The 16,537-nt window shown below is 46.6% G+C and overlaps 2 protein-coding genes across 4 annotated transcripts in view; one reads left to right on the top strand and one right to left on the bottom strand.

Annotated features, from left to right (window-relative positions):
• Nucleotides 1–824: 824 nt before the first annotated feature.
• On the bottom strand, nt 825–10,873 carry nek10 (NIMA-related kinase 10). The gene is made up of 35 exons (XM_076150255.1): nt 10,590–10,873; nt 10,445–10,505; nt 10,190–10,317; nt 9,291–9,386; nt 9,124–9,208; nt 8,995–9,036; nt 8,818–8,896; nt 8,658–8,725; nt 8,192–8,271; nt 8,037–8,123; nt 7,427–7,651; nt 7,206–7,345; nt 7,059–7,120; nt 6,899–6,970; nt 6,728–6,792; nt 6,441–6,543; nt 6,135–6,263; nt 5,790–5,927; nt 5,660–5,705; nt 5,448–5,569; nt 5,100–5,202; nt 4,932–5,007; nt 4,612–4,741; nt 4,403–4,473; nt 3,922–4,105; nt 3,668–3,755; nt 3,504–3,578; nt 3,189–3,234; nt 2,943–2,980; nt 2,733–2,833; nt 2,531–2,641; nt 2,121–2,226; nt 1,644–1,696; nt 1,163–1,218; nt 825–1,027 (listed from the first exon to the last, which is right to left on the bottom strand). The coding sequence occupies exons 1-35, from the start codon at nt 10,658–10,660 to the stop codon at nt 991–993; spliced, it is 3,174 nt and encodes a 1,057-aa protein (XP_076006370.1). The 5' UTR covers nt 10,661–10,873; the 3' UTR covers nt 825–990.
• Nucleotides 10,874–11,577: 704 nt separating this feature from the next.
• Nucleotides 11,578–16,537, top strand: part of septin7b (septin 7b) — a 12,901-nt gene continuing 7,941 nt past the window's right edge. Inside the window, exons 1-5 of one of the 3 annotated variants that reach the window (XM_076150257.1) lie at nt 11,578–11,667; nt 13,522–13,624; nt 15,685–15,791; nt 16,290–16,390; nt 16,490–16,537. The exon at nt 16,490–16,537 is cut by the window's right edge and continues 87 nt beyond it. In XM_076150257.1, coding sequence (XP_076006372.1) covers nt 13,615–13,624; nt 15,685–15,791; nt 16,290–16,390; nt 16,490–16,537 — 266 coding nt within the window. In that variant the 5' untranslated portion in view covers nt 11,578–11,667; nt 13,522–13,614. Of the gene's footprint in view, nt 11,668–11,695; nt 13,136–13,521; nt 13,625–15,684; nt 15,792–16,289; nt 16,391–16,489 lie in introns of those variants that run through there. The other 2 variants (XM_076150256.1, XM_076150258.1) reach the window with 2 other exon arrangements.

Below are 16,537 nucleotides of genomic sequence, written 5' to 3' on the forward strand. Positions count from 1 at the left end.
TCTGATCAAGATACACGGAAAAAAGGCTGAGACTGAGGCGAAGCATTCACCCACAGCTTTGGTGCCTTCATGTTTTTAGAGCGTTTGTTGAACTTTGTTGGTGCTCAGACCGGACTGAGGCTGATCCCCAGGTGCCGGTGCTCAGACTGAGCTGAGGCTGATCACAGCATGTGTGTAATGAATATTCCCTCTGTGCGTTATGCTTAAACTGATGCTGTGGTGCCTTTCAGACATTAGTGGTTCTTGTTTCACTCTGAGGCCATTTAAGGTCTCATCTCATCTCATCTCATCTCCAAACCATGGCTCATACTGCCCCCTGTAGACTGTAGAGGGGATTGCAGTCACAGCTGCAGTACAGCTCAGATTTGTGGAGTCTTTCTTCTCCTTCACAACTTTGACATCATTCTTTAAATAAAAAGATCATTAAAGACTCTGTGGGTCGTTGAAATTCACAATTCACTGGGCACTGAGCTTCTGATCAGCTCTTTGAAAGTGAAACGTTTGAAGCTATGAAGCTATTTGGCTTTGCAGCTCAGCTTGAATCGTGCTGTGATGTTCAGCCCTGCAGCCGGGAGTTCAAACAAACAGCTGAGTCTGATTCCTCAGAATATAGAGAATATAAAGTGCAAAATCAGAGAATGCTGACCAAACAAAACACAAAGCTCCACTTAGACAACAAGCGTTGCACAGCGTTTGTAGCTTGGATAGATAAATAAATGGTTGGAGGCCAGTTTACTTTGTAAAAATAACCAAAAACCGAATAGAAATGTCTTAAGATGAGCTCAAACGTCCTTAGTTTGTTTGTTTTATTTAATGCTGTTGACTTTGCAAGTATGTACACATAATGGGATCAAATCAGTGATTTATTTCAGTTCCTTTAGAATCAGGCTGAACTCAGAATAGCTCAGGCTAATGCAAACGTGCTGAAATAATATCATTTGATATTATGATGTTGCTCCAGCTGCCTGTGTGACTGAAGGATGTCGTCAGTCATTTCTTTTCTTGTTCAGTTCTTCTGTCATTGCTCCTAAAATCAACATGAAGCAGATGACAAACATGTGACCCACAGATAGATAGATAGATAGATAGATAGATAGATAGATAGATAGATAGATAGATAGATAGATAGATAGATAGATAGATAGATAGATAGATAGATCACCTGGTGTGTGTTGTTGGGTAGTAGCTGTTCTCCTCCAGCAGCTCCTCTATGACGCCCTGAAAAAGAAACACACAGACAGGAAATCACTTTTCCTGGCAGCAGACAGATGTTCAGTGCAGAAAGGGAAAAGGGAAACTGAAGGAGAAAATGTATATCTGACATTTGAAAAGTGTGAAGAAGAATGCATCATGAACTTAAGACACTTTATGAACATTTAAGAGATCATGAAGTCTTGCTGAGTGGAGCTGTAGTTTATACATTTTTCCTTTCATACTCTTTTGGGTCACATTTCATGACCCGTACTTTCCTGAAATAGAAACAATTCAAAATCCCAGGCATCTTATTGGATATAGACGATGACATTGTGTGATAGTGGATGAAGTAAATCCTCAGGAACACACACTTCCCACTCAATCACAAGAATATGGGTATGTAAGGGGTTAACAGCACTTTGAAACAGAACCCTTCACGTTACTCAGACCTGCATCTGCTCATATGTCACTCCGTCTTTGAGATTCCCTTCATGCGTCAGGTCTGTGTGTGAGACACAAAAGGTTGAGAGGGTTTAGAGTTTGTTTCAGTGTCGGAAGCTCCGCTCACTCCCACTGTTTCCTCTCCAGTGAGAATCAGTGTGATGCAAATCTAACAAATCCAGAGAGCCAGGAATGCACCCATTACATAATTTCCTGTTCTCTGCTCGCGCTCTCTTTCTCTCTCTGTCCATGTGTGTGTGTGTGTGTGTGTGTGTGTGTGTTTGTGTCTGTGTGTGTGTCTGTGTGTGTGTCTGTGTGTGTGTGTGTGTGTGTGTGAATATTTCCATTTTCAGTGCTCATTGCTGCGGTGTTTCTGCTCTGCATTTTCCACAGAGTGTGTGGGCGGCACTGTGATTTTAGGGTTTGGGTCTTGGATTTTATCATGATCAATTCTGAGTTTCCTCGGCAACCACCATCTAATCTACCTGCGCTCTCGGCAGTGTGGGGCTCCCCTGTGACGCGCTGGACCAGAGGCCACCAGTCTGAACTGGCCGAGCCAAACTCCATCAGCTCTGGAGACGCCTGGAGGAGCTGCGGGGGAAGATTCTCATATCAGTCATCTTCTCCAGCATGGAGAGAATCTTAATGCTTAATATGTGAGAAATAAAATGGAACCTCAAGCAGAAGCAATTACTTTCCACTGTACGGAAGATAAATTGGAATGAGAGAGGCATTTTAATTTCAAATCCAAATCCAAATCCTAAATATTTCACATTTTAAGGGAAATAAATTCATATATGTAAATCTGTTCCCATGATGTATTCTGTGAGTGGCTGTGTGAACACAAAGCTCTCAGGCTCAGCTGTTATCAGGCGGTTCATGCGGCTGTACGAACCTTGCTGAGCTCCACTTTCAGGCTGAACGGGTCGCTCCCACAGCTGAAGAGGGACTTTTTAAATTTTTCAATAACTCGTCGTTTGTTGTTGTGGTGTGAAGCTGGTGGAAGCTGGAAATGAGACAAAGATAATTATGGACCGATGAGCCTTCTCTGTAACTGAAACATTCAACCGGACAAAAACTCTAGAATATTACCGTACCTGAGCGATGTACATGATTTTATGCAGCAGGAGCAGGAGTCTCTGGATGGGATCGTCAATCTGTCGAACCTTCTTCTGAGAGACACAGATTCCTGCTGACACTGGAAGAAACCAGATCAAACTGTTCAGGCTCGTCTATTCGCTGAGATGTTCTGAGCACGTTCAGTCAAAATTCATCAAATGCTCGCCTGTGAGATCTCCAAACCTTACCTGGTCTTGGTTTCACCTTTGCAGCAGCATCATCGCCACTGGATGAAAGATAAAGATAGATAGAAATGAAGGGCAGCTAATCATTGTCCAAAAGAAGGAGGTAGGCTTTTGTGCCTGGCCTGGTGTGTATTTAACATTCATCAGCATTTTGTGCGACTCTAAGGCAGTAATGAATGATGATTGCATTAAAAAAAACACTTTGCCAAAGACCTTAAGGCCCTAAAGTGATTGACTTGATTGACTTACCCAGATAGAATGTAGTCAGGGGCAACCGAGGCACTGGATCTTGATCCTTTGATCAAAACATAAAAGTTTAAAAGTCTCATTTTGGGAATGTAATGGAAATGTTTTGTGTTTTTGTGTTGAGTTACAGCGATACAACGATTATTGGTGAAGTTATAATCGTTGGTAGTAAAATGTGGAAGTCTCCTCAACCATGCTGCTTTTCCCTGTGTTATCACCGTCTCCACCCATGGAGCATTAATCAAACGCTCCAGGTCCACTTGGGCTTAAATGGTTACCAAGGCAACACGCTGCTGCTTTAACTGAGAGATCACCAACCGTGCTGTGGTCCCGTGGAGGCAGCAGTGTTACTCCTGGGTGTGCGAGCTCCTGCATCCTCGTCTGATGCTTCATCTACAAGACAAAGTCAGTTCATCATGCACCGCAACTTGTGGTCATACCAGATTCTCCTGCTGTGTGTTAGTATTTAGTATTGAAGTCACCTTGACTGATGCTCTGCTCGTCGTGGTTTGCACTGCAGCTGGCAGAGCGGAGTGGAGTCGGGGATTCGGCCTTCATTGTGGATTTTTCCTGGAAACATTGCATCACCGGAAACCCAATTCAAGGGATTATGGATTGGAACTAGTTTAGCCCAACTCGTCTGATTTAGGTCGGCAGACTTTCACATTGACTGCAGTGTGGAAAAGCTCTCAACACTCTTAATGGAAGTAGTTTCTGATTTTAACCCCTGAGTTACCTGAGACCTGCTTTTGTGCCTTTCCAAGAAGTACTTCTGTGCTCGCTTCCTGTCTCTCTCTGCTCTTCTCTCCAGTGAATTCTGGGTAAAGTAGAGGCTGTCCATCAGCCTCATCATGAGGTCAGAGATCCTGGAGCTGACAGCAACAATGTCGGGCCGTTGGTCATGGTCTGGATTCAGGCACCTACCACAATAATAAAACACAATCATAAAAGGTGGAAAATGGAAAAGGGGCGCAGATAAACACCACATGGAACGTCTCGAGTGCAGTTTAATGAGGAACATTTGTTTATTCTAGCCAGGAACCCTCAGGTGAGACATTCCAAAGTGTGAGGAACGAAAGAGTCAAAGCAGAAATCAATCAAATAAAATAGAATAAAAGCACAAGGACTGTATTTGCCTGTGCATTTGTGTCATACTTCAGCCTTTTAGAGTATTTCTGTATTGACAATACGATTCTTTTTACGAGGAACAGTCTCACCATCTGATCATGTCTGTGACTCTCGGTGTGAAAGCTCCTTCATCGATCGGGTCGTAGACGGCCTCCACGATCTACCAGCACGGAAGAAAAGGCTCAACTTTCACACAGATCAATATCTGACAACGGAAGTAAATTCGATCTCGGGAGTAAAATGTGTATCGCCTGTGTGTGTGTGTGTGTGTGTGTGTTTTTGTGTGTGTGTGTATTACCTTGCTGACCAGTGACAGCATGTTATTGCTATAGAATGGAGGCTGTAAAGTGGCCATCTGGTAGAGGATACACCCCAGGGCCCAGATGTCTGCCTTGTCTCCGTACGGCTCATTCTTCACCACCTCTGGACTGACACACACACACACACACACACAGACACACATTAAAATTCTCTTGTGTTGCTTTGCTGTTGGAATAAGGACTTTAATCTCTTTTGAGCAGCAGTAAATTCCTTAAAGTTGCAATGCTTGATGGCTTGGACAGCGTTTACAGGATGCTGTTTTCATTTGAAAGCATTTGGAGACGCAGACTTCCTCACCAGGAGTAGAGGATGGTGCCCACCACTGACGTCAACTTGCTGTTCTCCTGCTTCTGCTTGGCGAGTCCAAAGTCGGCTTGAATTGGAAGAAATCAGCTCTTTCATTGTTATAAGAAGAGACGGGAGGTGTGATATAAGAAGAGGCACACGGTGTGAAATCCCACTCACTGATGGTGACTTTGTCCTTCTCCCCTAGCATGATGTTGTTGGGTGTCAGGTCGCGGTGGACGATCCTCTTCTCCTCATGCAGGTACCTCAGTGCCAGACACATCTGTGAGTGTGGAGAAGCTCTATTCAATCAACTCTGGATGGACTTTCATTGAACTAAAATGTCTCCTCTTCCTCACGTTTCAATTACAGACTTTTCCTTAGCACAACAAAAATATACCTGCCAGCTTTTCACAAATCACACTCCATAGAACAGATCATAGACAAACAGAAAATGATTGGTCAAGAGGAAAGGTGGCAGGTTCCATTCCCAGGTTCCATTCATCAGGAGATGACTTCCTTCCTTACCTGTATGAAAATATTCCAAATTCTGTCTTCGGTGAACTTCTGCTTCTTCTCCTTCAGAGAGCCAAAGTGGTCGGCCAGAGGCAACCCTTCGATCAGCTCCATCACAATGTACAGCCTGTCACCTACCATTAACAATGTCAGTATATGGGTTCATGTTTAGTGCATTTATCTTAATGAGATGGGACGTGCCGAGTAAAAGCCGTTATCCTCACCTTCCACAAAGGTCTTGTAATATTTAACAATGTTTGGGTGCGTCATCTATAGACAGAGAATAACACAACACATTAAATACACAAGGCATGGTCCTACTGGTGAAGATAACATGTAAGTAAAGCTTTGTGCCTGCTCTTTGATGATCGTGAGCTCAGAGATGATCTTCTCCACATTACTGTCTCTGGACTTCTTGTCTTTGCCAAACGCTGGGTTATGGAGGTTCACCTCCTTCAGAGCCAGAAGGTTCTGACCACTCTGCTTTCGGACCTGTGGAATGAAAAGCAAAAAAGTGGAATTCTAATTTGTACCGCAAACATGGGCAATATAAAATGATCAAAAGGGTCCATGGGGTTCCTTCGCACTAACAACCTGATCCTATAGGAGCTCTCCTATCTCCTACTTCTTTCCTAGTTCTTCGACTTTGCAGAAGACAGAGTTTTGTAATTTGAGAATGAAGTTAAAACATCAATGTACCTTGAAGACGCTCCCAAAGGCCCCGGTGCCTAGATGGTCTAATATGGAGTATCCGTTGATCACTTTGAGAGGAGGTCGGTTCTGGTCCACAGCCTTGATGTTCTCTCTAAGGCTGTCAAGTTCCTCCTCCTGCAATAAGACACACATAGTCCACCATCAGTCACTGAGGTGAAGAAATGTTAAAGCCTATATGGAAGGGATGTGTTACTTTGGAATCTGTCCCATGATCACACAGTAACGTGTTTCTTCTACAGCCCAAAGCCATCTGAACAAACAGGCAAATCTTTTCAGAGTGTGTTTTCTTACAGTGTAGAGGGAGACTTTGGTTTGAAGTCCTTCGTAGGCTGAGAGGTCCCGAACGTAATGGCCAACGTCAATAAACAACTCAAACAGGTCTGTGGGAAAGAGCCTGGAATGGATAAAAGATTACAAAACAACACTGGAGTGGAGTTAATGACATTTAATCCAAAATATGCAGCTAATGATGAAGAACTGGAGCAAATGTAGCGATATGTGGTGGTTTGTGATGGCCAGCGGCTGAGAAACATGAATGGATGAATTCAAATGGGCTGTGATCTCTTATGTAACTTCACCTCTTAAACAGTTGTCGGTTTCTTTCCACACTGAAGAGAAAACGGAGGGTTCGGAACGCATAACACTGTCACCATGGAGACAAGCATTGACCAGATTACATTTTGGTTATGCACAAAATCTTGATGCACATTATAATGTAGATGAAATCATAAATGTGTACTGTCCCATACCTGTAAAGACGCAGCCTTTGGTCCGGGGCTTTGTGGTAAAATCAACTTTGCAATTATATAGAGCCCGTTTTCCTGAAAAAACAATTTCTAAATGAACTGACTTCATGTTGAAAGTAGTTTACACAATTTAATATAAAGCTGGTTGAATAGTTTCGCTCACCTGCACCACATGATGAGCCGAGGTGTCATCCAAACTGAGCTCAGTCAGAGCTGTGCAGCAGGCTGGAAAAGGGAATGATAGGGAATACAGTCTGGGAATACTGTCTGGGAAACCTGTGTTAAAATGCAGCATGCGTAGAGAGCAGACCTGACTGCAGGGCCATGGTGTTGTCCACCTCCTCCTGTGGGCTGAGCTCCTCTCTGATGTGCTCTCTCTGGATACGGCCGGCTGCGTTGGCGCTGGAGAGCGTCTCAATGGACGAGCGGTCAGAGATGTACTGCCTGTCACTGTCAGAGACCTCACGCACCTTTAAACTCATACTGACACCAGTATCAAATACAACCGTTCAAACGTCAAATCCCACCGACCTGTGGAGCAGCCGGAGCAGCTGCTGCAGTCCTCCCCAGCTCCGGATCTCCGTCCTGGTGTCCGGTTCCTGGCAGAGCTGGACCAGGACCCAGGCGACGCTTCTCAGCAGCTTCAGGTGCTGGCCGTGCAGCAGGCTCAGCAGCACCGGCAGACCCTCCAGATCCATCAGCCGATCCCTCACCTCACGCACGGGAGACAGCAGCCTCAGCAGCTCGGCGCTCATCCTGCAGGAGGGAAAAGCTTGAGAACCTAATTGGAGTTCATGATCCCTTTATTCTTGTTTTGCTTTATCTACTGGCCTGCCGACTTTAATAACATCATTTGTTGAAGGAATGACCATGTTCTTTCCTTTTACTTTGTAACTGCCTCTTAAAAAATGTAAATGATGATTTGTATCACGTGTATCTTGTAACCAGGCTGTTCAATTCTCTGCCAAAGTGAAATGTGCTCATGTACACAGATACAGGAAGATGAGATGAGAGGACATCTTGATTCGTGCTCATTTTGGAGTGTAACAGTAACTTGGATACACTGACTGTATCTAACATGGTGACAATAGACAAATGATGGACAAGGTCTCCAGTTAGACTAAGTGAGGTGTTCACTAACTTTTTTGATAGCAGGTCATATTCTTGCAGTATCACAAGCAGGTTCTCTATTATGGGCAGCTCGCCAATCTTCTCTCTGTATTCTGGGCTGCAGAATAAAAACGACTCGTAAGGGATGAAATTATTTTTATCATCTTAATTAAAGCGTTTGTTTACCTCTTAGCCAGGGAAGTGAGTGCCAGCAGGGCTCCCAGTAACACACTGCTATCTGTGGTTGATAGAAGCTGCACCAGGGTCTGAAGATGGATTAGATCATAGTAGTTAAACTGGTAGCACTCATAGATATTTCCTGTGTATAAACGGGAACATTTTTGCTCGACGGTGTGCCAGAGGAAATGCCAGATGGTCACCAAAAATATAAAGAATCATCCTCAGGGGACCAGGAATATCTGGATCAAAACTCATGGGACTCAGAACATCGGTTGAGGAGCTGGAAACCAAAGTGTGTGAAAGTGGAGTGAAATGATCTCTCCTTCTTTCCAGCGGAGAACAAATACAACATAATAAAATAGTTCTGCAGACATATTTGTATGATATAGTGTTGAATTGATCATATTTGTTGACATAGCACAAGCACAGACAGCACATGACCACACTGAGCTGAGCATAACCAATCACTGACCCTGTGAGCGCCGCTCTGGATGACCCAGACTCTCTGCTCCTCTGCAGCAGACAGCTTCTGAAACATGTCTGCAATTCAATCAGCAAAGATAAGAACACAAGTATGCCTCGTATAAACATTTTCATTTTAATTTTCTGCGATGCTGCTTGAGTTTACTCACAGGTCATTGTGACCAACTTCTGAACGGCCGATGCCTCTTCACTACAAGCTAAGTACATGGCAGTGACAGACTCCATATACTGAAGGAAACGGGGCACAGATGAAGATATGGATGAGTCACTGAATGCAGCCTGTCTATCTCATAGGATTAAAACACCCTGAAGGAACGGAAGGTTACCCTGGCCAGTAAATCAATGCCCTGGAGCTGATGGAGCATTTTCTGCAATGGAAGCAGAGCGACAGCCATGTTTATAATACTTTGCTTCAGTTTAGGAGAAGAGAACTAAAGGGGTTTATTCTTTTGCACCTGATGCTGAGGATCTCTGATCAGTAATCTTAGACAGATAAGAACTCTCAGTGCTGACTCAGCGGGGGCGTGATCGATCCACTCGCTAAAGGAGAATTAAAGAATATGGCAGTAAAATCAGACTTTGCATTGACATTGAACAAAAAATGCAATTTCAGACATTTTACCTGCACAGTCGATTGTTGACCAGGCAGGTGAGGATGCTGGAGAAGAGTTTATGCAGTGGGTGGCTGCTGAAACATCTCTGGTTTTGGTATGTCGAACTGGAAATAGTAAAAGTAGGAGTTTTAAGTATTTTAAGTCTTGAAATAGTTCACATCAGTCAAAAAGTCTACTGAACTTAATAAGGAGGTAGATTCTTCTCCGGGACACTGGAGTCATGTTTATAAATGTGTTCACCACCACAAACATGCATGGAATGTCTGTCGTTTGTATCTGAGCAAACCTCTCTGCGGGTGTAATAGTACAGCATTTGACTATTACCATATTTCCTCTGGAGAAGTGCGAGGGTTGATTGATAGGCTGAGCCTGACCTATGAGGAAGTGGGCTCAGGTTGTAATGTGCTTAGAGAAAGTAATATAATGTGAATAATTAATCAGTGGGACCATTTTAACTCTGGTCTCTGTCCATCTGCTTGCTTAGCATCACTTATTAATTTGAGATCTATTTAATTTATATTTCAGTGTGTTTTTTATCTAACTCTAATGTACAAAAATGTACAAAATCAAGCTTGTCTGTTTCTTTTACTTCTTCTTTTATTACATGCTGTGTGTATAAACTTGTATTCTTTTCAAATGCAACATTAACTCCAAGACAAATCTCATTATGGGATAATAAAGTGAATCTCATGTTATTGTATCTTCTCTGATACACTGATCAGCTTACTGCCAAAGACCCTGGAGGTAAGGGGATCCGGTCTAGACTTCCGTTTGGACCACATACATGGATTGTGTTGCACATGATGGAAACTTAACTTGTATGCTTTGTATTCCCTCATACCTGCACGTCATCAGACATGAGTGTTGTTCATAAATGCCTAATTTTGGGCTGAAGCTCCTTTCCAACCTGAATTTTTCCAACTCTGAGGCTTCTGTGGCGTTGGCGCTCTCACTCCTGTGTGTGCTGGTCTCTCTCTGATAGGGGGGCCCTTGGGATCTGCCGGCTGCAGTGCTGCGCGCTTTACAGGCAGACACCTGCAACAGAGGGAGTCTCATAGTACAGCGTGTACACAGACCTGATGAAACGCGAGCCGGATTGTATCTTTATCAAAATGTCTCAACACAATGCTTCAGATCCGTATCAGCTTTTGTTTTGGTTCACCTCTTGCCTGGGGCCAGCTTTGGAAAGCAAGGACAGAAGTCTCCTGAGATCATGAGAAGCCCTGGAAAATACATTTATCAATGATTTGAGCTTGATATCAAAAGGAACTGAGAGAGCCGATCAAAGAAGTGTGGGCCTGACTTACTTGGTCTGGACTCCTGTGGATTTAAGAGACAATTTTTCTGCTGATCTCACTTTTTTAACTGTGTAGGACATTTTCACCGCTCACTGCTGTTTCCATGAGTAACCTGTGGTTGAACACAAGACACATTTGGCACATCATGCTATTTTTCTGAGCTTATCCAGACATTTGAACAAATCCTACATAAGACCTGACTGCTCTGTGATAAGCGGGCAAGCTTAGACAGGCTCAGACTATTTTGTTTTGACTGGAGGAAGCAGCTGATCTGAGCTGGCCTGTTTTGACAGGTGAACCTGCAGTTCAAAATAAAAGACAGAAACAAGCCGGTTGGCCTCTCACCCTTTGTTTGGCTTCACACACTAGCAGAACACAGTTGGTTTGGATTGTAAAAGACGAACGTTGCCTCATTACATATCCATTGTGGGAGCTATAGGCGACATAGAGTTGATTCGTGATGCAGCAGACGTCCCAGTATGAGCGAATAAGAAACGGCTGTACTTAGAATTATCACACGCTCGACCAATCCACGTAAACCGTGTTAGGGAGTTCTGGTTGCCATGGATCCAAAAGACGCTTTCACATTCCGTCGCCAGTATTTTGACACCGGAATGCAGTCGGGTCGTCATCATAACAACAAAGAAACACTAAATGTGTAATACTTGAAGAGTTAGTTTAAGTGTAACATTCGACTCTTCACCAAAGTGATAATGTTTTGTGTGCAAACAAGCGCCAGTTATTATATGTTATAAATAAATATGACATTCACAAATAATATGTGAATAAATTGCGCGTATTCAACAAGAATCACATAAAAAATCACGTGAAAAAAACAACTTCCCACAATGTATAAACATCGCGAGAACTAACGAATACTGAAAGGAATTTCCGGTTATCGCGAGACTTGCTCGTTCGTTCTTTCGCAATTCCCGTTGACTTTACGCACGGTTTTGGGCGTAGCCGCGTAGAGGACGGCGGGCGTTACGTGTAGCATAGTGCGTACGTCGAGCCGGAGCAGTGAGAAGGGGAATGTCGGGGTGTGAATGATCGCTTTTTGAGGCGGCAGGGAGCGACAACGTTATGGGTGAGTTCGCTGCTGTCACGATACAATTACACCAGCGGGACGCAAACCGCTGCGGCGACCATTCCTGTTTGCGCTTGACGCTTTTTCGGGACAGTCCGACTTTGCCGCTGTTTAGCTTGTGCAGTTGTCTGAGCAACCAACGCCCTGTCGACCGCCTCCACTTGGATCTGAAGCTAGCTGGTTAGCTCAGTGTTAGCGGGCTGCCTAACCTAACGGGAGCGTCGCTTCCTGTCTTTAAAGTCTCTCTATTCTCCTCTGTGAGCGACATTAACACTCCTGCTTGGGCGCCGTGAAACAGTTTGCGCAGAGAAATAATAATAGTTAGTCCTGACTAGGTAACTCGGTATCGTAGGTTAGATGAAACAGTTAAACAGTGAATGCTAATTTGTTTGATCTGAGGGGGGAAACGACAGGAATGGAGGCTGAATGGTGGCGAAGCTTGAGACAGGAAAGAGACGAGTTAACGGTTCAGTCTGCGTGAGGTTAGGGGGAGAAGTTTGACACAGCGTATCGAAAGGCTTTTGGTGTGGAGGAGATCATCTTCCGCTGTGTGTGTGTGTGTGTGTGTGGTCCATTCAGGTTTACTCAGCTGCCACACTGGGAGCATCTGAACACTCATAAAGTCAGACCATGTGTCTGGAGTGTGTGTGTGTGTGTGTGTGTGTGTGTGTGTGTGTGTAGGTCACAGATAAGACGCCTTCAGCCTCCCGCCGTGTAATCTGGATTAGAAGGATCTGCCGCCACAGTCCTGACTCCTGAGCCTCCATGTGGGCCCAGACTGTGACCTGTACTGTGCTTCTGTCACTTCAACTGCACAGAGCGTGTGTGTGTGCGCAGCTTCCTCCTCCTGTCACCACTTCCTCCCCCGCCACAGCTGTCGGCTTCACTCACATCAGTCACCTGTCATCAGTTAAAACCATAAACAGTCTAATTCAGTCTGGGCTGTGATCAGAAATGACTGATCTGTATTCTACTAGGTAACTGCTTTACACATGCTGGCAGTGTTCCCCAGTCTGAAGCTGCAGGATGAAGCTTCACATCCTGCCAGTGAATCAGGGTATTCTGAGGTCACAGCGTCGCCCACAACATGTGGGCAGCTGTTGGTAGGCAGGAGGAGATGAGGAGCAGAGATGTTCTCACAGCTGCAGGCGAGACCAAAGAACGCTCAGGCTCCTGCTCTGTGCTGCTGCTGCTGACGTGAGAGGAGGCAGGAGAGGAGAATGTGTGTGTGTCAGTGTCTCAGCTGCTACACGAGACGGAGCCCTGATTAATCTGGCCCCGGGCTTCACGGCTCATGAAGCTGATTCTGGAGACGGGACGGTTTGTTTGTCAATGGGGCTGAGCTTGATCCTGTGTTGTTTCTGTGTCGCCTCTCTGCTCCTCTCTCTCTCTCTCTCTCTCTCTCTGGAAACTCTGACTTCTCCCTCACGTTGGAACCGGACCCAACATCCATCTACACAAAGCAGCTGTAAGTATTAAACCGACCTGTGTGTTTAAAGTGAACTGTAATCCATCTGCCTGATGATGATGATGAAGAAGATGGAGCCACCATTACAAAGTCAAAAGCAGCACAAACCCACTGAACATGATGAGAATGCCGAGTCGAGAACACAAACTCCTCCGGTCGACCAAACATGTCAAAGTTAATGACAGGAAAGTCTGTGTAGCTTTATGCACAACATGTGTCCGCTCCCACAAACACCAGCGTCCGGGATTAGGAGCGTTAGACCTGGAATGTTGTTTGAAATCAATGTTTTCTGTTTGCGTTACTTTAAAGAGAAATGTATTTGCGGGCGCCGGGGGGCGATGGAGCGGTTTGAAACGTTTTGTGTTTGTTTGTTTACCCTCTTTCAGCAGCAGAAGAATCTGGAGGGATATGTGGGCTTTGCAAGCCTCCCCAACCAAGTGTACAGGAAGTCTGTGAAGAGGGGCTTTGAGTTCACCCTGATGGTCGTGGGTAAGAGCACACACACACACACACACACACACACACACACACTGCCCCATCCCCTGTTGTGTTTGAATCCCTTCATTGTGTTTGTTGCGGTTGGCATTTTCAAGTCTTTCTTTGTGGTTTGTTATTGAGAGAGGCAGAGAGTGTGTGTGTGTGTGAGCTTTGCATGTTTGTGAGCGAAGGGAGCGAGCGAGTGTGTGTAACCACATTTATAGGCCGGGGACATGCACGCTGCTCCGTCGTTTTAAAACCCCAGAGCCAGGCAGGAGAAACCCCGCTCCCCTGATCGGAGCGGGATCTGGACCTCAGGTCCCTGAAAGGTTCAGGCTCAGATCCCTGCCTCCTCGGCTGTTCAACCCAAAAAAAAAACGCACACATTCCTCTGAATACTTGAGTGTGGTGCTTGTCGCCGCGCCAAGATCTCCCCCCCCCCCGTCTGATCAGTCCGTGTTTGGAGGGAAAATTCTTCCTCGGGTCAAAACCATTTCCTGTGGTGGGACCGGCAGAGCCCGTCCCCGCCGTGCCTCTAAGAATAGAGCCTCTCCCTCTCTCTCCCTCTCCCTCTCTCTCTCTCCCTCTCCCTCTCTCTCTCCCTCTCCCTCCCTCTCTCCCTCTCTCCCTCTCTCCCTCTCCCTCTCTCTCTCTCTCTCTCTCTCCCTCTCTCTCTCTCCCTCTCCCTCTCCCTCTCTCTCTCTCCCTCTCCCTCTCTCTCTCCCTCTCCCTCTCCCTCTCCCTCTCCCTCTCTCTCTCTCTCTCTCTCTCTCTCTCTCTCTCTCTCCCTCTCTCCCTCTCTCTCCCGCTGCGTGCAGCAGCAGCCGGTTCCTCCGCAGGCTGTTTGCTTACGTTACTGCTGATACATTTCAGAAAGGTTTTGTTTGCTCGCCGTCTCATCGTGGCGTCGACGCCGCGGAGGCCTGGAGCTCGGCAGCGTCCTCTCATCGAAGGTCTCTGTCTCTATATCAGGGAAGAGTTAGAGAGAGGAACGGAGGTAAACAGGCAGAGTGCAGCTTTCCCTCTCAGCTCCGTGTTTGATTTAGAGGTTTTATGGCCACACACACACACACACACACACACACACACACACAGTATTCCTCTCCTCTCGGCTCTGCGGTGCTGTGCGGCCACATGTCCCCGCCGTGTACAGCGATGCGTCACCGCCGCCGTGTAGAAGAGGAAATGAAGGGAAAGAGGGGCGTGTCTTATCAGCAGTGACTGGCACATCCCCGTGTAACGTGTAAGGCATGAGATGTGGGAGGCAGTAGCTCAGTGGGTAGAGCCTCCGCTTGGGAACCGGAGGGCTGCCGGTTCGAGCCCCTGCCTAGGTGCCCCTGAGCAAGGCACTGAACCCTTAATTGCTCCTCCCTCTGCGAAGGGTGGCAATGTAAGTCGCTTCGGATAAAAGCGTCCGCCAAATGATCGTACTGTAATGAGCAGTGTGTTTATGGTCACGCAGGTCACAGCAGTGTGTTTCACCCCCACATAGCAGGCAGAACGCCGTTACACACCCCTGAGTCAAAGTGTCGCTGGCTCCGGCGGCTCGATGGCGGTTGGTTAAATATTGACCCGTGTCCCGGGCCAAAGCGGGGCGGTGCCAGCGGCCGTTTCCCCACTAATGAGCCTTTTCACCAGGGGCTCGGAAACCTAGGCGCTGTGCGGGCGGCCGAGCTTGAGAACACGCAGCCGCTCAGCTGTGTGTAATCAGAGGCGTTCTCTCTCTCTCTCTCTCTCTCTCTCTCTCTCTTGTTTCAGCCTCTTTACCGTGAAGGCAAATAGATTAATGCTCCCAACAAATGTCAACCTCGTCCTCAGCTAAAGCTCATGACCTTCTGGTTGTCCTTATTTATGGGCTTTATCTGTGTGAGCTGCCATGAGAGATGTTCAGGCTGATCCTGACGTCGCCATGAGAGAGGGAAGAGCTCTCAGGACACGTCTTAACCCCTTCGGTTCCAGGTTGACGTGTTTGAAACGCTGTAATCATTTGTTCCAACGTTGTTTCCTCATCGTTCCACCCGTACAGCCGGCGTGTTCCTCTAAGTCACCGTTGTTTCCTCCTTCTCTTCCAGGCGAGTCGGGCTTGGGCAAGTCCACGTTGATCAACTCGCTCTTCCTCACAGACCTGTACTCGGCAGAGTACCCTGGACCCTCGCACCGGATCAAGAAAACCGTACAGGTACGCTCCCTGAGAAGGGTCAGCCAAGCGGTCCTTGGCCCTGGTCTGAAGGTGTCGCCGCCACGTCGGTCGGCCATAAACACTCGTACGCTCATCTCCCCCCTCATTACGTGACCTGGGCCTGGAGCTGGAGGGCCCCCGAGTGCTGCCCTTCATCTGTCTGCCTCCTGACTGACAGCTCTGCTCCCTCCAGACGCTCCTGAGCTCCTCTGGCTCCTCTGGCTCCTCTGGCTCCTCTGGCTCCTCTGGTTCCTCACAGTGTGAGGTGGCGTGGCTCTACACGCCGCAGGGGTCAAACCTTCCTCTGTGAAATCTCCCGTCAGCGTTTCCTCGGCTTATAAAACACAACAACACAACGAAGCTGCTGCTGCTGATGATGATGATGATGATGATGATGATGATGATGATGATGATGATGATGTGTTTTCTCTGTGTCATGCGGCTGAATCTTGACTTTGTGGTGATGAATGTAAACAGAACACCTTCATCCTCCCCCAGGTGGAGCAGTCTAAAGTTCTAATAAAGGAAGGAGGCGTCCAGCTGCTGCTCACCATCGTCGACACCCCGGGGTTCGGAGACGCTGTGGACAACAGCAACTGGTAAGGTTCTGCTCTGACCCCACGTGTGTGTCAGGTGTGTGTGTGTGTGTGTGAGAGAGGTTCTGCTTCCTCACGCCGACCCTGATTTGTGCTTCACAGCTGGCAGCCGATCATCGACCACATAGACAGCAAGTTTGAAGACTACCT

This window comes from Genypterus blacodes, unplaced genomic scaffold (assembly GCF_046128005.1).
Source record: "Genypterus blacodes isolate CSIRO-AG114 ecotype Tasmania unplaced genomic scaffold, CSIRO-AGI_Gbla_v1 ptg000052l_1, whole genome shotgun sequence".
NCBI classification, from domain to species: Eukaryota; Metazoa; Chordata; class Actinopteri; order Ophidiiformes; family Ophidiidae; genus Genypterus; species Genypterus blacodes.